Genomic DNA, 24441 nt, shown 5'->3' with positions numbered 1-24441 from the left:
TTTTCAGTTAGACTTTTTTGTTTAGTTTGTTGGGAAACAAGTTAAAACGCGTGTTGTTTTCCGATTTAAAACATAATAAAATAGTTATATGTCCCAAACTGCAGACGAAGCCCAAAGCTAAGCGAAGATAACGCATCGCTGACATCGCATCAAAAGCCCTAATTATTCGATTGTCATATTGTAAAATGTGCTCTTAATTACTCCAGCCTTTGTATCGGCCAGTTTGAATAAAATTTTATTTCGCTTTCTGTGTAAATAAATGTTTTTAAAAACGCTCTCCCGAATTTTGAACGTTTAAGTAAATTTAACCTCGAACCACGGAACTTTGTAAAACCCAACGTAAATGATTCAATGAAATTTTTTTTAATCTAAACTCATCTAAAGTATAAGATTTGCATAGCTAACAGTTGTGTAGAAAGATTATTTGTACTATTTCGTACATTAAGTGTTAGAACCAAAGTCATTAATTTATGTTTGCTAGTTCATAGCATTCACAGGAGTAATCTCGTATTGTATTTGGACGAAAAATTAAAAACAGTGTGAGCTGAGTATTTTTTAGGAAAATAATGGTAAGCTCTTACCTCTCCATCTCAGGGTCGTGAAAAAGAAACGCATTAATTAATTAAATTCGTAATTTAATAGTGAGGTAAGACAATGCCTAGGCTAGCTCATTAACAAAGGAGAAAAATTAATAAAGTAGAAAAGAAAAAAAAAATATATACTAAACCAAAGCCAGGTTGGAAGGCGGCGAAGGGCACCTCGGTCAGTCCCGGAAGGTGGTAGGTAGGCGCCACGTGATTCGAAAAAGGTAGACTTATCAACCCGAGGTTCCAACCCGTAAAGGAAATAAACAAGTGAATCACGAACAATAATTTATTTCCTTCAACCTGGTGGTAGGTGTGAGTGTCAAATCTCACCTTCAAGTTTTGGCGGTGCAAAAGAATGTAAGACACTATAATTTAAGGCTATAAGTTCCGCAAACCGTTCTTGAAGAGAACAGGCCACTTAAGCTACCCAAACCTCAAGATGTCCCGAACGTTACACAGCTGTCTGTCACTATCCCGGGGACCAAGCCAAGTTGGAATGGTGGCTCAATGAGACAGCCGCAGGTGGGCAGTCTCAGTTAACCCAGCAAAGTCCGTCCGGAAAGCCGGCTGCTCGATAGGGGAAACTCCACAACTAAACATGTACCCAAGAGATAGCATACACTGCAAGACACCAAGCCTGGTCTGGTATTCCGGTGAAAGAAGAAACCACGTGGAAGGTTTGCGGGAAACGGAGCAACAATACGTACAATACTAATTAGAAAAAAAAAAAAAAAACCCTAAAATAAAATCGGCATAAATTGAGGAACACTGATTAGGTGGCGAAATGGTTCCAAAAGGTAACTTACCTCGATTCGAGGGTTTTCTGGAAATATGGGGCAATGACAATTCTTTTCAAAATCCCTCGTTGAGGAAGATTCCCATTCCAAACTCCAAATAGATCCAAAAGTATGGGAAATCATAAATTAGTGACCAATTCACATATCCCCCTCTTATTGGGGTAGCACTACCGGCTCAAAAAGAAATCGGTCACACAAAAGAAAATCTGCCACAACCCCAAGCTTCAAAAGCCAGCGTACAAAATGCCGGACGATTCAGACAACCAGTTTTATTAAAAGGCTAAACGGGCACAAAAAATTAGAGGGAAAACGCCACTCTTGCCAACCTAGTCGACGGTACGCCGCCAGTAGAAAGAACAACCGAACTATATCTGTGGTGATGGCCGTATGGCCCGTGCCAAAGAATCGAGGTTGCGTCAACGAGATCGAATTACCCGAACGCTATCCATGGTGGCGACCGGACGGCCAGTCACAGAAAATCGAGGAAGAATAGGTTAAGAAACAAAACAATGTTTACTAGGCTCGCCAAGGAATACCGAAGCAATGAAAAGCAAATGTGGTCCCTAGTCTCATAGGGTGACAGATGGTAATGGTTATGACTCCTTCTAATGCGCAACTAATACTCTGTTTTTTGCATTAGTATCTCTCAGTAAACCGGTGTCACTTAAGAGAAAACCAAGCGAACAAGGGGCCACGCACACAGCCGTTGCAGCATAACATATTTATGGTTCGGCAACACAATCGGCCGGGGAGTACAAGTCCGAAACTAAAGGAACCGAGTCTACAAAAGAACGTGTGTTCAAATTGCAAAATCGATATGAACCTAATAAACAAGAATTTTAATTGTTAAGAAGCACTCGCCAAACAGCAAAAGGTGAAGGAAATGGACAGTACAATTAATTCTACAAGGTACTAATAAAATAAACCCGTTACTTCGCAAATGTGCCAGCACTCTCACTTTAAAAATGCTAAATTTTACCATTGAAATATGAAACCGTCACACTCCCCCGTTCCTCCGTCAGAGGTGAACACCGATCGACACATGGACTTCCACCAGAACAGCAAAATAGCGTACAACTTGCCGAAACGCCCGAAGAAAAAAAAACTTAAATATTAGTAAAAGAGCAGCAATATCACCCGAAAACTCGGTAAAGCACGAAGGAAAAAAAAACAAGAACTTACAACTAGTGAAACAGCAGTATCGCGCGCACTCTTGTTGCGCTCGACACTACCTAGTGGAGCCTGCGCATCCACTAATACCAACTGAATAATTTTGACAGGTTAATCCCTAACCCACTACTGTCGCACATCAGACACTACCACATCTAAGGCGGGCCACTTGAATACCAGTAGCCGAGACCTCCCATAAATTGATTGGCTCGCCGAAGCTACCATTCGGGCCAATCTCGAGCCCCCCAATACTAAGCTCCACGCCAAAGACATCCATCGCACTCACCAACACATACTTGCGAGACGCAGCAGTGAAACCGCACGACACCCATTGGGCCAGAGAGCCGTATAAGAAGCCGAAAAAAAAAAAAAATTTAAAAGAGGTTAGCTATACCCAAGTGATCCCCAACAACAGCGCAACGACGAATCCACCGGAAGCAGAAGGGAAAACCTCTAGACTAGAGTGGTAACACTAGGCCGTCGGTAATCTATATACCGCGATGTTAAGTCGACCTAGTAGGCTAAAATTGCACAGGTTACTACAGCGGTAAACAAGTCTCGTGTATTAGCCCTCACAACAGCCCACAGGATTACACCTCCACCACCAAGCGAAACCGACGCACGCGGCCGCGCAAGATCAACCTGGCATAACAAGACCAAAGGCACTAATCGGGAAAGAAAAGGTGAGAGCTCGCAGGAGCCCTACCTTGTTGGTGATAACTCTCCAACACTCTCAATATGATTTAGTATATAAAAAAAGCTTACCAAATCTGTCAAAAGAATAACAGACTGGTCAGGCATCGATGTACGGCCTTCAAACAGCAACTGAAAAGTTTAGAGACAGAAAATTCATAAACTTCAGTGCTTATTAATAAGTAAGTAACCCACCTCTAACCCACGAAAACAACTGTCTGAAGAATAGATTGTAAATCCAAACCAGTTGTTCACCAAAACTAAATCAATCGTCATCAGAAGCAAAATAAGTAGGTTTTAAATCTTTAACATGCCAAACACCCGACGACCTACCCTGACTATTCGTCAACTCATACGTCCAACCTCCTATTCTACGCTTAACCGTGAAGGGGCCTATAAATTTTGGACAAAGTTTAGCATTGAGGTTTTTCGACGCGTCGGAGAGAATTTTATTTTTCCTCCAAACCCGATCTCCGACCTGATAGTGAACTGGTCTCCTACGCAAATTGTATATTTTACGGGATCGGTCCGCCATTCTAGCTATACGGGCTTTGACATCCTCAAAAAGTTTTCTATAACCTATTACGCGTGCTTTCATCTCGGTCTGTACTTCAACTCGATCATCATTACCATTGTTAAACATATAACGATACTCGGTACCATCTCCGACATACTCTCGTCCAAAATTGACAAAGTATGGGGTATAACCTGTGGTTTCACTTCGAGAAGTTCTTATAGCGCATCCAATTGCAGCAAGATTTTTGTCCCATTCTTTGTGATTCTCTCCCAAATAGATGGAAACCATGGTTTTCACAATCTTGTTGTACCGCTCAACAGGGTCCGCCTGCGCGTGGTAATATGCGGTATACGAGATTTTCACATGATATCTGGAACACAAGGCTTTAAATTCCTTGCTTCTCATTTGTTTGCCATTGTCGCAAATGAGGAACTGAGGCACTCCATACACCAGAAATATTTGCTCTTCCACGAAACGACACAGGGCGCTTGAAGTAGCGCTCCGTAATGGACACAGAGCAACGAACTTGCTGAAGTAATCGCATACTGTAAGGAGGTAGGAGTAACCCTTCTTGCTTCTAGGATATGGTCCCATAAAGTCAAGGCTTATCATTTGCCATGGGCGGTTTATCTCAGGTCGTGTACCCATATGACCTGCTGAGGCCTTTTGCTCCGGCTTGTGTTGGGCACAAATGCGACAACTACGAACATACTTCCTTACATCTGCTCTCATCTTCGGCCAAAAATATTTATTATGAATTTTCCAATAAGTCTTATAAGTTCCAACATGACCGGAAACGGGCTCGTCATGATACTTCCTAAAGATTTTATTTCGGTGATCCTTGGGTACTACAATCTTCCAATAGTCAGACTGCGCAGTAAGTTCTGGAATCGGACACTTTACATATTTATATACAATATTATTCTCCACACGCCATTGAGGAAATTGCTCCGGTCGACTCTCAATATTACTTATCATCTTCCTATACCACGCATCAGTACTACTGCCAAAATCAAGGACTTGCTCAGGACTCGTACTAACAACTTCCACGTTGATCGGGACACTTCTCGAAAGAAAATCCGGAACGACATTATCTTTCCCTTTTCGGTGTACGATGTCAAAATCATAGGGTTGCAAACGAAGAGCCCATCTGGCCAATCTTCCGGTTGGGTCTTTCAGATTATTAAGCCAAATGAGTGAAGCATGGTCCGTGACAATAGTAAAATGGCTCCCTTCAAGATAATTGCGCAGTTTTTCGACAGCCCAAATGACACCTAAACACTCACGCTCAGTAGTGGAATAATTACGCTCCTGTTTTGTCAACGAACGTGACAAGAAGCAGATTACCTTTTCTCCGTCGCCCGATTCTTGGGTCAGAACAGCGCCAAGTCCATAAGCAGAAGCGTCGGTCTGAAGGACAAAGGGTTTCGAGAAATCTGGACACGTTAATATAGGAGCTGAGGCAAGTGCATTTTTAATATGATTAAAGGCAGCCTCGCAATTGCTATCCCAGACGAAAGAGGCATTCTTGTGGGTCAATTTGGTTAACGGCGCGATCAGGGTGGAAAAATCTGGCACAAATCTTCGGTACCAACCAGCCATACCTAGAAATCTCCTAATCTCTGTAATATTCTTGGGCGGAGGAACCGTCATTATGGCTTCAACTTTTCTGACATCTACATGAAGACCTTTACAGTCAACTACAAATCCTAAATAATTAAGGGAAGGCATACAAAACTTACACTTCCCAGGGCTTAATGTTAAACCTGCTTTCATTAGGCGATCAAATACCTTACCCAAAATGATTAAATGCGTTTCAAAGTCGGGAGAAATTATTATAATATCGTCCAGATACACCAAAACATACTGTTCTAAATCTGAGCCGAGGACGGCATCGATAAGTCTCTGCCAAGTTGCCGGTGCGTTAGTAAGCCCGAACGGCATTCGCTTGAACTGAAAAAGTCCCCGTTGTGGTACTGTAAATGCGGTATACTCTCGACACTCCTTCTTCACTCCCACTTGCCAAAATGCCGACTTAATGTCCATGGAACTTAAATATCTGGCTCCACGCAGCCTGTCCAAAATTGATGAAACGTATGGTAAAGGGTATGCGTCTTTCTTAGTAACCTTATTAAGTGCCCTGTAGTCTACACAAAATCGATAGGCGTTGTCCTCTTTGGGCACAAGAAGTACTGGTGAAGACCAAGCGCTCTTAGAAGGCTCGATGACGTCCATTTCAAGCATTTTCTTAACTTCTTCATCAAGGATCTTCTGCTTGAAGGGTGAGACGGGATAATATCGCTGTTTAATGGGCTTAACGTTCTCCTCTAAGACAATCTCATGAGTCGCCACTGTAGTATACCCCAAACCTTTGCTCATTCTTTCAAATTTTTCATCCACTAAAGAGTTCAATCTTTCTCGTTGGTCCTCAGTCAAAGTGCTCTCGTCCGTAATACCACAAACCTCCACCATAGGGTATTCTCCAAAACGCCACTCGTTCCTTTTCAAATTCGGTACTACATCCATTGAAATCCAAAAATCGGTTCCCAAAATTAAGTTATTTGATAGCTCCGGTACCACTAAAACATCTATAATAGACACCCTCCCCATCAGGGACATTGGCGTCTTTACGGATCCAATACTCCGACAAGTATTTCCGTTCGCAACAGAGCACAACGTTTTCCGAGAGGTATCCAACTTCAAACCTAAATGCATCAATGTCATATAACCTGACTTCCCAACTAAAGTGGCACTACTCCCAGAGTCTAACAAACCCAGAATGGGATGTCCCAAAACGGTAACCTCTATATGCGGTCTCTGATCCTGATTTGAATGGGATATTACGTAATCAATCAATGCTCGCTTCTGAAGAAAAGCAGAAGTGTGTACATTATCGGTCGTCGAAACATTCACAGGGGACACTAACCGACCACTTAATTCCCCTGAGTCTCGTTTTTTGAGCACTCTGGACAGTTTCTAATAGTATAACCTGGCTGCTTGCATCGAAAACAAAATAAGCGACGTGATTGAGGACAACTGGATCGTCTGTGACCCGTCTGGCCGCAATTCCAACACTCAATTGGTCTCCTTGGGAAATCACAGCGAGGCTGCGCTCTAGGACTTTGGACTGCCGTCTCCACCGCTCTGACCTGAACAGGACGGTTTGCAGTTTGGTGACGATACGCCAAATGAGGTTCCTGCACTAGACGAGGATGCGCAGGTGGGGGACAGTATTGTTGTGCGCGCCAGTGTATCTCCTCGGCAGCTCTTCCCCTTTCCAAAAGACTCTCGATGGTGGCGATTTCTTGAAAGCTCAAGGCTACCTGTAAGTGTGGTAATAGATTTCTTCTAATAATGTTAACTTGCTCGCTCTCGGACGGTTTGCTAGAAGACAATTTCATAAAAAGATTTTGCATCCTTGTAACGTATAATAGCAATCGTTCATCTTGACCCTGAGTACGTCTCTTAATATCGTCCAACAAATCTTCGTCGTAGTTCAGAGGCAGAAATGCATCGCGGAGCTTTTGTCTTAAATCGGGCCAGCCAAGGAACGACCGCCTTCGGGGCGTATACCAATCTCGTGCATCTCCTCTCAAGATTTCGTAAGCTGAATGGAACAACTGATCTTCAGTCACTCCTCTTGACTCCGCCAAATGCTCTATATCTTCAATAAATGAAGTGACACTGCCACTACCATTAAAGAAAACGTTCCATTTGTGTATTGGTACGAATGATCCTGAGGATCGAGGCACATCTCTCTCATTAGACAAGCCTGCATGAGACGGTGCACCAATGTGACTCACTGGGTTTGTAATTAACGATATGCTGCCATTTGGCCTAGAAGTACTGTTTCCTCCGGATTGACAGCACGTTTGGATCATTGGTACCGCGCTTGAGTCAGGATTAGTCGCAAATGATACTCGACGAGTACTAGAAGTTGCCTCCTCAGTCATAAAAGGAATCGGACAAATTGTAAATGCGGCCAACCGATCGGCCAACTGGGTACAGGCTCGACGGTTGATTGTTTGAGCTAAATTCTGCAATTCAAATTCCGTTATTCGCCTCCTTGCATCTCCAAACGAGTTCCCTGTAAGGTTGGAATCTACATCATTATTGAGCGATCGTGATAATCCAGAGTCTACCGGCCTCTCCAAAGTAGGATTATGATCAGGTGCTGCACCTCCCAGATCTATCAAATTACCCACAGGAGCATCCATTCTCTCCGGATGAATAAATTCATTTTGTGTGCACATTGCTCCAACACTAGTCTGGCAAAGGCTGGCGATGTGATTCGCGTCCTGCAAGGCGTCAAAACACCCACTCAATAAAAACATCAGGTTTTGTTTCTTTGATTTCAAGTCCTGACCCTCAGCTACCACTCTGTGCAATCTGCTTTTGACATGCATTAGCCTGCTGTAAATTTTCTTGAATTCATTCTCTCTATTCTCCGCATCAAACTCTTGAATAAGGCCCACCAATTCATCCAACTTAGATGCACATATGCCCAATTCAGAAGATGGCTCAAAATGAATGTTAATATCCTCCCGAATGTTCCGCTGAAATGCTTCCCGCAACTGAGCTCTCTTTTCATCCACTGTAGACCCCACATCACAACCTCTAGCAGCTAACTCCCAAGTCAATTCATCACTCCAAAGCCGATTAATCTCCATTTAAAATTTAAATAATTAAATTCCCCACCCCTTCCTGGCATAAGGAAAATAGGAAAAGAAAAACGGGAGAACGATAGCGCAATAGAAGCAACCAAATAATGGACCAACACAATACCACCCGCACACAACTCGCGATGCACTAGGCCACCTGTGGCTGATCAAAGAAGCCGCAAATTGAAAATAATAATAATAGTAATAATCAAATAAGATCCGTGAAAAATAAACTGAAAACGTGGCAAAGTATACAGAACTATCGGTAATTACTTCTAAAAGCTTTTAAATAAATTTCCAAATCACAGAAGAGGTCGGAGGATTGCAATCACACTGTTCCCTCAATTTTGAAGTCACCGTTATAACCACCAGCCAAGTACTAGAATTTTGTGAAATTTGACACCTCCAAAAAAAAATTCTTAACAATAATAGTTTTCCAATGCAAACACAAATACAACTTTACCGATATTGAATATACAAAAATTCCGCAGTGCTTCGATTTGAAAAAAAATAGCAACAGTTATCCTCCACAAGTAAAGGGATATATACCAAAAAATGTATCCACCTGGTATAGATATCGTCCAAATATCACACAATCAAAAATTAACAAATAACAATATATCGCAACTGTATATGTACAACACTAATTAATTAAACCGCAAAAATGAAATGCATTGCATAGTAAAACGGCAATATATACAAACTTGTTATAAAAGAACCACCGAAACTTGAAGAGAATCAAATATTTTGAACACTCAGAAAAAATATTCAGTTGGGCGCCAGTTTCTTACCTCTCCATCTCAGGGTCGTGAAAAAGAAACGCATTAATTAATTAAATTCGTAATTTAATAGTGAGGTAAGACAATGCCAAGGCTAGCTCATTAACAAAGGAGAAAAATTAATAAAGTAGAAAAGAAAAAAAATATATATACTAAACCAAAGCCAGGTTGGAAGGCGGCGAAGGGCACCTCGGTCAGTCCCGGAAGGTGGTAGGTAGGCGCCACGTGATTCGAAAAAGGTAGACTTATCAACCCGAGGTTCCAACCCGTAAAGGAAATAAACAAGTGAATCACGAACAATAATTTATTTCCTTCAACCTGGTGGTAGGTGTGAGTGTCAAATCTCACCTTCAAGTTTTGGCGGTGCAAAAGAATGTAAGACACTATAATTTAAGGCTATAAGTTCCGCAAACCGTTCTTGAAGAGAACAGGCCACTTAAGCTACCCAAACCTCAAGATGTCCCGAACGTTACACAGCTGTCTGTCACTATCCCGGGGACCAAGCCAAGTTGGAATGGTGGCTCAATGAGACAGCCGCAGGTGGGCAGTCTCAGTTAACCCAGCAAAGTCCGTCCGGAAAGCCGGCTGCTCGATAGGGGAAACTCCACAACTAAACATGTACCCAAGAGATAGCATACACTGCAAGACACCAAGCCTGGTCTGGTATTCCGGTGAAAGAAGAAACCACGTGGAAGGTTTGCGGGAAACGGAGCAACAATACGTACAATACTAATTGGAAAAAAAAAAAACCCTAAAATAAAATCGGCATAAATTGAGGAACACTGATTAGGTGGCGAAATGGTTCCAAAAGGTAACTTACCTCGATTCGAGGGTTTTCTGGAAATATGGGGCAATGACAATTCTTTTCAAAATCCCTCGTTGAGGAAGATTCCCATTCCAAACTCCAAATAGATCCAAAAGTATGGGAAATCATAAATTAGTGACCAATTCACATATCCCCCTCTTATTGGGGTAGCACTACCGGCTCAAAAAGAAATCGGTCACACAAAAGAAAATCTGCCACAACCCCAAGCTTCAAAAGCCAGCGTACAAAATGCCGGACGATTCAGACAACCAGTTTTATTAAAAGGCTAAACGGGCACAAAAAATTAGAGGGAAAACGCCACTCTTGCCAACCTAGTCGACGGTACGCCGCCAGTAGAAAGAACAACCGAACTATATCTGTGGTGATGGCCGTATGGCCCGTGCCAAAGAATCGAGGTTGCGTCAACGAGATCGAATTACCCGAACGCTATCCATGGTGGCGACCGGACGGCCAGTCACAGAAAATCGAGGAAGAATAGGTTAAGAAACAAAACAATGTTTACTAGGCTCGCCAAGGAATACCGAAGCAATGAAAAGCAAATGTGGTCCCTAGTCTCATAGGGTGACAGATGGTAATGGTTATGACTCCTTCTAATGCGCAACTAATACTCTGTTTTTTGCATTAGTATCTCTCAGTAAACCGGTGTCACTTAAGAGAAAACCAAGCGAACAAGGGGCCACGCACACAGCCGTTGCAGCATAAAATATTTATGGTTCGGCAACACAATCGGCCGGGGAGTACAAGTCCGAAACTAAAGGAACCGAGTCTACAAAAGAACGTGTGTTCAAATTGCAAAATCGATATGAACCTAATAAACAAGAATTTTAATTGTTAAGAAGCACTCGCCAAACAGCAAAAGGTGAAGGAAATGGACAGTACAATTAATTCTACAAGGTACTAATAAAATAAACCCGTTACTTCGCAAATGTGCCAGCACTCTCACTTTAAAAATGCTAAATTTTACCATTGAAATATGAAACCGTCACAAAGCCGTTAATTTTTTGTACAAATAAAAATTATATTTCCTATCAATTAGTTTGGCCGTAAAACCAATCATTTTTTACAAGTTACTTTTCAAAATTAAAACAGGCACGAGAGCGGTTTTTTGTTCAGACAAAACGGTGCGTAAAAAGAAAACGAAAATTTCGAAAAAGCAGTGTCGTATAATTTTAATCAAACTAAAGATTTCGAATGAAGAAAAGGCAAACCATTTGTTGTTGTGCGGGCGCCAAACGTGTAAATTACAAAATCTTTTAAAAATTTGGGGAAGGAAAAAAGAAAATACCCTATTTCGCAGTTTAGTAGACGTTTATGTTGGGGTAAGTTCCGAATAGAAAAACGAGAAAAAAGAGAAAAATCATTAATCGGAAACCGTTTACGCTACCGAAAAAAATTTGGAATGGAAAGAGGCTGAAGATTTGGGTCATAATCTTATATTCCTGACAATTTTTGAAAGATGTACAGGGTTAAGAAAAAATATTGAAAATTGGCAATAATATATTCCGTGCAATATTAAAAAACGTAATACATTTGCGGCTGCCGATTTCAGATTTGGCAGAGAGGTAGAAGTCCACACTTACATTTAAAGTGATAAAACTGGACCCCATTAAATATCGAGAAGTATTTTTTAAAAATATTTGTAATTTTTTTTGAGAGATTTTGGCTTCCAGAACAAAATTATTTTCTCTAATATTGTTCACCCGTTTGGCAAAATTCTTGAACCAGAAAACTCGGAAGATCCAGCACTATAACTTTTATTTTTGGCATTTTTACAGAGTTTTTCAATTGCCCTTCCGCCATTAAATTATTAGCCGTAAATGAAAATACGTGAAAAATATTTCTATTTGGTTTATACAGTAATGAAGGCCGTATCAAGAGCTATAATTTTTGTATTTACGGTTTTCGTCTATTGTACCCGCTTCTTGAGATATTTGAAAAATTCCATGTGACAGTCGCTGTATCTGGCTCTCAATCTACACGCCATGACGTCATTTACCATTGCGGCGTACTGCATGCTTTCAGAAAACATGTATTTACTCGAAAACCATTTACTCTATTGGAAAAATTCATATACTACGAGACGTGGGAGATCCAGGGCTTTAACTTTTACATCGGTCATTTTTTTGATTTTGTACAGGGTGTGTCCATTTTGGGTAAAAAACAAAACAAAAAGATTCTTCAAGTTATCGTTTTCATGGGTAAATTTTTAGCCGTAAATGTAAAACTATAGAACGTGGGACAATTTAGATTAAACAGTATCATAACTTGTATGGGAGAGAGTCTCATGCTTCGTCTCTCATACAGAGATAATTGAAGAATTATCAATGAACATCGCTATTATTTACATAAATTTTTGTATTTACCAAAGTTTGCCTAACTTTGAAGTTCGGGGAGACGTGAATGACGCAATATGAAGAGAAGCGGTTTTTACGCGCTACGAATTTGTCCCGCCCAGCGATTTTTCGAAAGCAAAAAGCTGTAGTGGATAAACTCAAACTTACCTCAAACTATGAACTATTGCCAAGTACTATATACAAATAAGTAAACTCAAGTCCAGAGGTTTTTCTGGATGCCCGAATTTTGAAGGCTTATACAAATTATTTACTCTCCCAAGCAAATCTTCAAAGGAATGTGGCTCTAACCTAAAATGCCGTTTAAATTGCATTGTGTTTATCTGCTCACTTCCTTCAAGATCCATCTTTCTTTAATTTCATCATTCGTGCGTTTTCGAGTTCAGAATCGCTATGAAAAAATATTTCATATGGTAAGGTATAAGGTAGAGTTCTGTTTATAATTATTTTAATACTTGAAGTAAGTCAAACAAGAATATTTTTGTAGGTTAAATAGATGTTTACACTTTATCGTTCTCTAATTCGAATCTTTTATATTGACAGGAATAGACTACAAGATATTCAAATGTATTGCCAGTTCACGAAAGCGTAAGTATTTATTTCATACAGGGTGCTTATCAATGTCTTGCCAACTTGAAAAACTTTAACTATTCACTGCTTTCGTTTTCGGATCAGTTTCCATATTTTCGATAAGTTAATGCGGAACCAAACTGCAAAGAATGTCTAAAAATGCAACATTTTAAAAATCACCATGTATCTAAAAATCTAAGATAGCACGACATTTCTGTTTGTATCACCTTCCAACCTGTGATTATTGGTTTAGGCGAATATGCTATCATACCATACTAATAAAATTCTGTAGTTCTGCTTATTTTACTTTATAGCGATCCAGTAATTTGCTACCTTTATTGTTTTCTTATATCCACAACGCCACGAGGTATTTATTTATGAAATAAACGTTATTACGATCTAATCTATTTTGTGTTTCACCCGCTAATTTGATTGCTCAGTTTGGAAGTATGATGGACATAATTCACGACCTATAATGAGTTATGCATGCTATCACGCAATAACAATTATTCTTCATATAAGCATTTATATATTCCATGCAATAATTTTGACTAAAGATTGGTATTGATCTTGGTTTTAAACTATCCGTGCCCAATCTCACCAATCTCCTGCAGAATGAATGTCCGATTATAAACTCCACAGGGTAATTATCACATCAGGCAATTTTAGAGCTAATAATGGATAAGCAAAGTACGGGTCTTGTTACAATCCACTATATCTGTATCATGGTCATGCGACAACGTGTTTTAAAGGTTACATTCTATAACCACAGGTTTTTAAACCATGACTACTACCAGCTGAACGTCTCCCTTCTATTTTGCCAGATACGAATGAAGTCTTATGAATTAGACCACTACTATATATGGTAGTTGTATGCAACATATCTAATATTAATCCTGTCTACCAATAATTTCTTTAGCATTGTCCCGTAACACCGCATTTCGAAGCCTTCTATTTTTTCATCTTGCACTTATCCACGTTCAAGTCATATCTAGAAAGCCAGCCACTGCCGGTTATTCCACTTTACACATCCGCTCTATTCTAAGTGTGATTTCCACACCTTAGGTATTTGAATTCATTAAGTTGTTCATAGGTGCATCTAATTTGGTGTCCTGCTAATTAGCCTGATCTGATTCATCTTAACTTCTAGATTAACTTCTGTACAAGAATCCACTCAGTAAAGAAATAAGAAATGAAAAAAAAAAGGTTCACTCAGTTGAAAAAAACAAGAGAGAACTCTTTGGGTGTTGTATTTTTACCATACCCAATTATTCTATGTATTGGCCGACTAAAACATAATGTGCGTGGGCGATGACCCCAGGTAAAAATTTAAAAAAATGCATTATTGTTTGGTATATCTACAATACGTGACAGGTATTTAATTTGTCTGTGAGCCCTCACTATGAGACGTATATCTAATGATTGGATGTTTAAAGTTAGTCTGAAAGCATGACCGTGAAACAAACAGATGAAATCGCAATAACCTGTCGGGTAAAATTTATTTTTGCCTCCATAAAGGTCTATTTATACATATCATTGCCGTATCAGTGCCGGATCCCTTCAGTGTAAGTATCAGTGAAAAGAAAAACCAGAGTAAAACCGATTTTTTACCATCAGTGTCCGCTTCGTGATTTTTTTTAAAAGTCGGGAATGATAGTTTCTTTGTATGATTTTCTTCCACTTGCTCATCTAAAGCTGTAGCAATAAATCCCAATTCTTCATTTGTGAAACATGTGATCTTGTACTTCACTGAATGCATAGGACTTACTACAGATGTGTGTGAATTGGTATCCCTGATCGATACTGATTGGCACTGATAATGAACTGACACGGCACTGATATGATGTATAAATATACCTTTGGTGCTAAATTTTAGTTGAAAATTTGAATAACTTTAGCTTTAGGTTGATTGATTGACTATGCACATCGAAATAATCGATGAAATCTATAGAAAAATATTTCGATTTATGCGATCCTGTCAAGAGGCATAAGTAGCTCAGTTTGTAGCTTAATTTGGTGTTTACTGCACCGAACTTCCCAAACTGCGCTAACTTGACATGGCACGTACGTATGCGAGGTGTTTTGACGTACATTTCTTTGACATAAAAAACTTGACAGATATATTTTTAAACGAAAAATACTAATGGAGGAACTGGACTTGATTCTATCACAGAGACGTATCGATTTAAAAAAGGAAACGAAGGAAGATTATTCGATGAACACATCGGATGAAACTTACTACGAGGAAGAATATTCGAGGAGTTTGACTATAAAACGAAAAACCGTATTGAATAACAAAAATAGTGCCGATAAATACGAAGAATTAAAAATCGAATTGGCAAATACATATTTAGAGGAATGCAAAGCGTTGGAGGAGCATACAGCGGTAACCTATTACTTCTTTGGAACTTTCATTTTTGTTGTTTATAGAATCTCAAAAGCTGAAGAAATATTTATTAATAGTTACGAATTTGAATAGTTAGTGTTTGGACAAACAAAATATTAAACAGCAACTTCTCTCAAGTATTCTTGGAAAGTGGACATATTTCTAGCAAGTAGGAAGTATGTTCAAGTTTGTAGTACTACATTATTTGATTTATAAACTGTTCGCGCTACTATTTCCTTGCGTAAATGATCGGAAATTTAATTTTTAGCGTAAATTTTTTTACATATACGAATATTATATTTTTTAAGACAAACCTTTTCTTATTCGAGCGAGTGGTGAAAACTTGGGCTGAACGAATAATTTTTATTAAACAGGGTGTTTCAAAAAGAGATGTTAACTCTTGGCTGGAGATTCGCCATTTCAAAAAATGAAAAAAGTTCATATAAATACGAGTCGTAGTTTACAAGAAAATTAAGAAAAAAAGGATGGTGCGAAAGGCTTCACAAATGTAAACGTAATATTTGACGTAAATTAGATAAAGACGTTTGAACTAAATAATTAATATAATACAACAAAAGAATTGAAAACTGTTGGTGCTCCGTCGGTAATTGTGAAATACAACATTTTTTTTAATTAAAAATAAGTAAGTTGTTTTCAAAACATGTTCCTCAGTAACTCTTTTCATTTGTATAGGGTGGGCCGTTTATCTTCTATCTACTATCTTATCTCAGAAACTATAGGGGATGGGACCAAAAGTTAAATACAAAAGGTAATTGAGGTATAACAAACCTTGGATTTATTTTAATTTTGTATGTAAAGGGTGTTTAATTTTTCGTGATAATGGAACACCTAGTATATTAACTCATTTTTGAATTCTATACAAAATTCTAGACATATTTTGTGTTTAACGTCCTATACCGTTTTTGACATTTCGAATTTTTTATAAGAAGAATAACATTTGCAACGCGTAAAATATCTGTGAATTTCTTCATTCGGAAGCATTTGAGTAAGTTTTTGTTGTAGATGAAATTGTGATACATATTAATACAGGGTACGCGAAAAATAAGATTAAAAATGAAATTAAAGACTGCCAAAAAAATTTTTTTTTTTAAACGGAAACTATCTATTTTTATAATCTTGTCATATTTAGCATTAAAAATTAAGGCAATTTTATATAAGGTTGTATATGCCTTATATTTTTACTTTTTCCTTTACTTATATGCTGTTGCCAATTAAGTTCAGTTAGCGTAAGGTAGGTGTGACGGCAAGTGCTAGAGTGCTTCCACTATGATTTACAATTTTACAGAATAAGACCAAGGATACGCGATAACGTTGGTGAATATTTTATTAACAAACGATCAATAAAAAATTAATAGCTTCCAAGGATAATAACAATTGTAATAGTTGTTCAATATATCCTCCACTTTGAGCAATATAAATAATATAAAGAGTTTCTAAATACGTAATACGTAATGGCATTACTAACAGATTCGGTCCCATTTAAATAGCCGATACATTTTTTCTTATCCGACGTTTAAGTTCCTCCGCAGTTGACGGTTTGTGTTTGCAAACTAGATCCTTAAGTGTACTCCACAGGAAAAAATCAAGGGGAGTTAAGTCCTTGGAGGTCAGGCGTAACTACCATTCTCCCCAATTCATTTTCTACAGTGTGCCATCCTGCTTCCAAATTAAATTTCGTCGTTTCCTTTCGTGCACTTCATTTCCCACAAACAGATGGATAATATTTAAACGCTCTAAATAACGTTGGGAATTTAAATTCTAATCAAAAAATACGGAACCTATTATTCTGAACCTTCAAATGGCGTACCTTACTTTGACAGAAGTTTTACCTGTTCTTGTAACTTCCTTGTTTTTTTATTAATGTTGTTGCTCTAGTAATGGGTGTGGGTGATAAAAAAATTTTAGTTGAAGTTGTAAATATGGACTCACCTGTCCGAATAATAATAGCAAATATATTTTCTCAGTCTCTCCATAAAATGCAACAAAATAATAAACACAATATGAGGACGTCTATTTTTTTCTTTATTCAGGGTTCGGTTTCTATTGTTGGATATGTAACTTTCTAACATATCAGTCTTTTTCTCTGCGGTAAACATGATACGCAAGAAAGGGAATATATTAAATTTATTTACTTTTTCCAAAAATATTTGAATTATGACAGTAATACACTTCCAAGGAGGCAGCATTCTAGAAATTGTTTTGATTAAATGCCACCATAGCCACCTTACACTAATTGAACTTATATGGTAACAGTATATTATTTGTGATAGATAAATGTTTCCAAGGAAATATTCCAATAAGTAAAAATAGTAGGCGTATATAACCTTATATAAAATTGCCTTAATTTTATCTCATTTTAATTTGTTTAATTTCATTTTTAATCGTATTTTTTGCGTACCCTGTATCATTATGTATCGAAATTTGTTATGAAATCCGTTATTCGAGTCCTTTGTCCACAACAAAACTTATTCAAGTGAAACAATGAATGCTTTCGAATGAAGAAATTGGCAGATATTTGTTGCAAACGTCATTTTCGCATACAAAATTAAAAATGTCAAAAACGGTATGACACACAAAATATGTCTAGAAGTAATATACTAGGTGTTCCATTTAAAATAAGAAAGATGATATTCACCCAAGAAAAATTAACCACTGTATATTCAAAATTAAAATAAATTAAAGGTTTGTAATACCTCAATTAACTTTTGTATTTAACTTTTAGTTCCATCCCCTATAGTATTTGAAATAAGGTAATGTTCCAACATAAACGGCCCACCCTATACAAATTGCATTTCGCGTTAATCGCGAAATGCAATTTGTATAGGGTGGGCCGTTTATGTTGGAACATTACCTTATTTCAAATACTATAGGGGATGGAACTAAAAGTTAAATACAAAAGTTAATTGAGGTATTACAAACCTTTAATTTATTTTAATTTTGAATATACAGTGGTTAATTTTTCTTGGGTGAATATCATCTTTCTTATTTTAAATGGAACACCTAGTATATTACTTCTAGACATATTTTGTGTGTCATACCGTTTTTGACATTTTTAATTTTGTATGCGAAAATGACGTTTGCAACAAATATCTGCCAATTTCTTCATTCGAAAGCATTCATTGTTTCACTTGAATAAGTTTTGTTGTGGACAAAGGACTCGAATAACGGATTTCATAACAAATTTCGATACATAATGATACAGGGTACGCAAAAAATACGATTAAAAATGAAATTAAACAAATTAAAATGAGATAAAATTAAGGCAATTTTATATAAGGTTATATACGCCTACTATTTTTACTTATTGGAATATTTCCTTGGAAACATTTATCTATCACAAATAATATACTGTTACCATATAAGTTCAATTAGTGTAAGGTGGCTATGGTGGCATTTAATCAAAACAATTTCTAGAATGCTGCCTCCTTGGAAGTGTATTACTGTCATAATTCAAATATTTTTGGAAAAAGTAAATAAATTTAATATATTCCCTTTCTTGCGTATCATGTTTACCGCAGAGAAAAAGACTGATATGTTAGAAAGTTACATATCCAACAATAGAAACCGAACCCTGAATAAAGAAAAAAATAGACGTCCTCATATTGTGTTTATTATTTTGTTGCATTTTATGGAGAGACTGAGAAAATATATTTGCTATTATTATTCGGACAGGTGAGTCCATATTTACAACTTCAACTAAAATTTTTTTATCACCCACACCCATTACTAGAGCAACAACATTAATAAAAAAACAAGGAAGTTACAAGAACAGGTAAAACTTCTGTCAAAGTAAGGTACGCCATTTGAAGGTTCAGAATAATAGGTTCCGTATTTTTTGATTAGAATTTAAATTCCCAACGTTATTTAGAGCGTTTAAATATTATCCATCTGTTTGTGGGAAATGAAGTGCACGAAAGGAAACGACGAAATTTAATTTGGATATATATAAATTGCATCATCTAACAGTTTTAGATGAAGAACGAATCGTCATTTTGCAATATCCATTTTTTTGGTACTATGTTGCATGTATTTGTTTTTCTTTAATAGTTTATCTAACGTTGGCTCTTGCTGGTCTTGTTAATATGTCTAATTTTCTTGTCGATGTCGTAGGATTACTTTTAAAGTCCTACAATTACTAGTTCTTCCAACACATATGGAGTAGATGCATAGTCGGTTTTCATGAAAAATACTAAATTAATCCTTTTTTTTTTTTTGAAAGCCTAAATAAAACCTCAACATACAGTACGCAAGGTCAACTTATTAAACGTTTTAAAAACAATGCTTTTTTGAATAAGACTCGAGGAAATCACCAAGCATACAATATTTTTGGAGGGGTAGTTCCAAGTTCTTTTCAATATTCGGAAAGTGCAGTTTATTCTATATAGAAATCGATTCTTCATTTGAAAATTATGAAACTATTAGTTTTAAAGATTAGTCAACTAAATTCTCCGTAAAAGAATGCTTTGGTAGTATTTTCATAGAAACACAAAGATTTCCATAGCAAAAAAGTTAAAGTGATTATATAGAACTCTGAAACGGTAATTTACCAAATCGAGTGCTCGACACAATTGTTCGTCCTGTGTTGTTTGTTTTTTTTTCTATTAATAAAAACGTAGTAATAATTTAACAAATGTTGCAGCTTTGGGATTCCTACAACCTTCTTGAAAACTTAATAGAAAGCGTCTTAAATCACATCGACTGTGGGCTATTGGAATCCAGATCTATCATTCGATTAGGATCGTGGCTAAATTCCTACGCGGTTCGCGAAAATCGTATCGACGAGGAAATATCCAATTGCCTGAAAGTATTGAATGAAAAGATCGACTTTGAGGAATACGAAAGAATGAAGACCAAACTGTTAGTGGAATTAAATTCCAGTAATTCGATAATAGAGCTCCACGCGGATTTCGAATTACGTCGCCATAATTTCAAACTGGCTTTCAAAAATCTGAAGATCCTTTTGGAAATATTGAATGTCAACGAAGATTCACTGGGTAAACTTAAACAGCAGTTCGATGAAATTTTGATGAATTACCAACACTGTCGATGCATCCTGGACCGCAATCTACCGGTTGTGATATCACAAAGGAACAAAATGTTACTGGACGGTCTGAGTATTTTACGACATCAATACGCATACTTAGAGGAGAAAAGAACGGCTATGAATCGTTTATTGGTATCTTTTCCCAAGAACTTGCAAGAATGCTTACGTTATAGTGAAACAGGATCAGATTAGTGATACTCATACAAATACAATATTTTACCAGACTTTTAATCCCCGGCAATTTGATATGTTAACGTTATTCGCGTGCATTGGGAAATGTTTTCATCAAGCAAATAAAGTACTTAATTGCAAATCTGACCAAACTCTTAATGACAAATATCGTACTTTTCGTTTGTGGCGTCTCCGAAAAAAAAAATGGAAAAATGTTTTTTCGTGGGTTGCAAATATTATATTAATCAACAAGAGTGGTAAAGGACATTTGAGTCACGCATGAGTGACAAAAAGTTTGCCAAACATGTTAATTATGTGATAGAATATGCTGATGACTAACAGGAAACAGTATTCTAAGTACCAGCGACGCTACGCTTGCATAAAAACTTTATATATATGACCACTTTGTACTTTGCGTTCAGTTCTCCTTGTAACGGGTTAAATAAAACCTCGTAGTTCTGTTTGTAAAACAAAAAAAGTGTTTTTTTAAAAACGAGATCCTTCGTTAGAAAACCTTTACTTGTTACATACTACACTTTTTCTACGGCCGTTAGTTTTTGAGTACATTGAAATGTCCCAAGTGGCTCGGTTCCGTGGAAAACGAAACTGACGTGGCAAAATGACACTTTTCGCACGGTAGATCGCTGTATAATTAGGTATTTTACAGAAAGGAGTAGAAAAAATATATTCAATTTCAAAAGCGCGGCAATACAAACAAATATACTCTTTTAAATGTGTCGTAAAAATGCAAAATATTGCAAAAAATCTATTACAGTTTTTAGAATTGTGGAATTGACCGGTCAAATACTTTTGTGTCAATTGACCTAAGTAATTTTAAAAATACAATGAAATTTATGATTATTTATTTATATTGTACGTTACGTCGCCGTCGGGTCGTTCTGAAAACGAAATGGAATCGATGTTTGAAATTCCCCAAATCGCTAAGTATCGTATTCAGGTATTCCTTGAAGAGGTAATGAATAGGTAAATTGGACCTGATAACAAAATGCATATTATTATTAAATAGTGGTAGATAACATTCTACAATTGCAAGATTTTATCTAAAACACTTTGATCGAATTTGACTCGTCTATTAAGAAGTGGTCAAACGACGGTCAATTGACCAGCCCCAACACTACAGTTTTGACCTTGTAAGGTAGGGGTTCGTTTATATGACAATACAATACAAACTTGCTTGGTTAGTTAGTTCACTGAAAATTTATTCCGTATGAGATAATAGAAATTTTTTGAAATTAGAAAAAAAATATTTAAGGTATGATGAAATTAAATTATCCCAACGCAATTTTGAAAATTAGTTAGTTAATTATGATATTTAAAAAATCTTTGTACATTTATTCAAATGTATTTCCAATACATTTCCAAAAAACTATGAACTTCCCATACCCAATCTTATTTCAAAATTTCAAAAACCGTGAAAACTTCAGTAGAAGATGTCAGATATGAAAATACAAAACAATTAATTTTTTTCTTTTTTTTACAGGTTCTGAGATATACCATCCCATAACAAAACGCATCATCCTGTACATGATTCCCACTTGACCAGGCTTGATATGAGCTAATTTCAGATTAAATATAAGAAATAAAACAAGTTTGTCTCCTTACCTGCTTACCTTTTCAATTTAAGATGAAATTTTAATTGACTTTCTTGATACAGTCTCAGAAATTGCAAATTAATTAGGGCTTGATTTCCGTTTAAATAAAAGTCTTACCTTGAGAAAAATTCGACACAAAATAAATGGTTCTCGGGCGTAAAATGAGTTCTCCGAAGAGCTCCGCGAAACTTAATTAGGGTTACGAACTTTATAAATAAGGAATAGAAGTTTGTCGAAAGAATAAGCAATTTAAGGAAATACAGTCAATTCGGAACTGCGAAAAATACGGCTACGTGTTTTTAAAAAGACGGTAAACATCGAAAAAAATGTCTCAAAGAGCAAAATACGATTTCCAACAATATTTGTCCGAGCATTCTGTAACAAGCATTTATCGAACTGATTTTAAGCACCTCCGAAATAAATATTTTGAGTGAAATATAATAGCCGATAAACAATTTTTTCGAAGTAAAAATGTACAGGGATATACGCATTTTATTTTTAAATCTCAAATTCTTTAAATTATCTTTAGCAATGTGAAAAATATTTTTTTTTACTCCCTTCTTTGAAATGCTCAATTATACACGGAGCTCAGCAAAATAGTACTCGTGACTCAAATGCCGTTTACCACACTTGTTGCATAATATGCAACTAACCCAAAACTAACATCTAATGTTGTATAAGTTGCCGCTTCCTCAAGGTCCCTCTTTGAATAGGATATGGTAATTGATTTTCTGGTTTATTCAAATTTCATAATTATTTCAATTTTCAATTTTTTAGAAAATTATCGTCTCGAATCTTGACATTAAACAAGACTTGTGTCACTTGCCGGATCTTAGACACTTTTGGCGGGAAAATTTGATTTTTTTTAACCTTCAGGTGTGATCGCTGGAAAATATTAAATCGTCGCATATATTCGGATGGTGTAATGCCCATAACCGTTAGTATTCGGGTTTTCGCTGAAAATCTTCAGTTATGTTAGGGGTAGCGCATGCGCAGACGTATTGTTCGTATTGGGCTGGCATAGGAAAATTTTAAAACTGCGGCCGCAAATTATTCGTGTTAGTTAGTTGTCTTCTGTTTAGAAATTTTCGAATTATTTATTTCATATCATTAAAAATATTAATCAGAACCAGTTTTTAAGACATCAGAACTGAAGGTTGATGAGAAGAACAAAATAACAGGCTTTCAGTAAAAGAACCACATAGTTCGGCGACAAAATCTAGGAGGAACTTGAAAGTTGTCTTTTTGTATTGCCTCATAAATTTATCGAAAATCGTTGTATCTCGTTAGTTTGGAACCAAACAAAATTAGAAAACATTATTAGAATATCGTAAATTATGAGATAACGTAAAAAAAGGAAATTAAGATGTTAGCATTACAAAAGAAAAATGAAAGTACTTGGTGTAGAATGTAATATGTTAAGAGTGTGTAATATTAAACTATTCTATTATGGTTTGTTTTGTTTTAGTTTTCTTTTTAGACTATCCGGTAAACATGCACAATTTAATTAAGATGTCATAGTCTTAATTAACAAAAAAATACAACATATCTGTTAACATCATTTTATAACAAGCTAACCCCTAACTAACCAGAGAGCTCAATACTTGCGCAGTCTAGCTTTCAATAGCTACTTTACTGAACCACTATGTAGTCAATAAATTGCACACTATTTATTAAAATATACATACAAATTTATATTAATTTATTACGGAAACTATGGAAAATACCTGTAAAATCGGAGGAAAAAAAAACAAGACAGCAACAAGTTTTAAGAAAATTGTATTTCTAGAAGATGATCTTTGTATATTTTTTAAAATGTAAAATTCGTGTGATAGAGAATTGTGGAAACGAATTGCTTTGAATGTAAAGGATCTCTGAAAGAAGGCAGTCTTATGATGTGGCATCGTTAGTTTGTTTCTATACCTTACGTATACAGAATGGATGGTACTTCTAGGTCGATCTTTTAGCATAGTCGATAAATGGAGATTATGCAAAATTCTCGTGAAAAATATGTTAAAATCTAGAACTCTTCTTTATTCCATTGCAAGCCAATAAGTTTACGATATGCAGCAGAGATATATGGTCATATTTTCGGAGATCAATGATAAAATGTACATAAGCATTCCGTAAACCTTGAATATGGCGTTTAGAGTCACCATCAATAGAAAAAATATAAATAATATCACAATAGTTGAAAAGTGAGAGAACAAGTGACTCACATAATTATTTCCTTATTTTAAAACTAAAAAGATATT

At 36.6% G+C, this 24441-nt stretch overlaps 2 protein-coding genes across 6 annotated transcripts in view; one reads left to right on the top strand and one right to left on the bottom strand.

Moving 5' to 3' along the window:
• Positions 1-24441, bottom strand: part of LOC132700815 (neurotrimin) — a 314147-nt gene that overhangs the window by 88290 nt on the left and 201416 nt on the right. The window lies entirely within an intron of this gene.
• On the top strand, positions 10786-23609 carry LOC132704335 (uncharacterized). Of its 2 annotated transcripts, none has more exons than XM_060674278.1 (5): positions 10786-10924; positions 12925-12969; positions 14856-15015; positions 15070-15337; positions 19998-23609. In XM_060674278.1, exons 4-5 carry the CDS (start codon positions 15095-15097, stop codon positions 20592-20594), a joined length of 840 nt encoding a protein of 279 aa, XP_060530261.1. In that variant the 5' UTR covers positions 10786-10924; positions 12925-12969; positions 14856-15015; positions 15070-15094; the 3' UTR covers positions 20595-23609. The 2 variants fall into 2 exon arrangements, with proteins under 2 accessions (XP_060530261.1, XP_060530254.1); XM_060674271.1 differs by having other exon boundaries at positions 14850-15015.

Source organism: Cylas formicarius, unplaced genomic scaffold, assembly GCF_029955315.1.
Source record: "Cylas formicarius isolate icCylForm1 unplaced genomic scaffold, icCylForm1.1 PGA_scaffold_10__41_contigs__length_53128322, whole genome shotgun sequence".
Classification (NCBI taxonomy): domain Eukaryota; kingdom Metazoa; phylum Arthropoda; class Insecta; order Coleoptera; family Brentidae; genus Cylas; species Cylas formicarius.
This window is presented reverse-complemented; position numbering and strand designations above follow the sequence as displayed.

What these genes read in the sequence shown, in the direction of transcription:
- LOC132704335 (XM_060674278.1), top strand. Translation starts at nt 15,095, where the DNA reads ATGGAGGAACTGGACTTGATTCTATCACAGAGACGTATCGATTTAAAA. An exon ending in CGTTGGAGGAGCATACAGCG is followed by an intron (nt 15,338 to 19,997) that starts GTAACCTATTAC and finishes CAAATGTTGCAG; the next exon opens with CTTTGGGATTCCTACAACCT.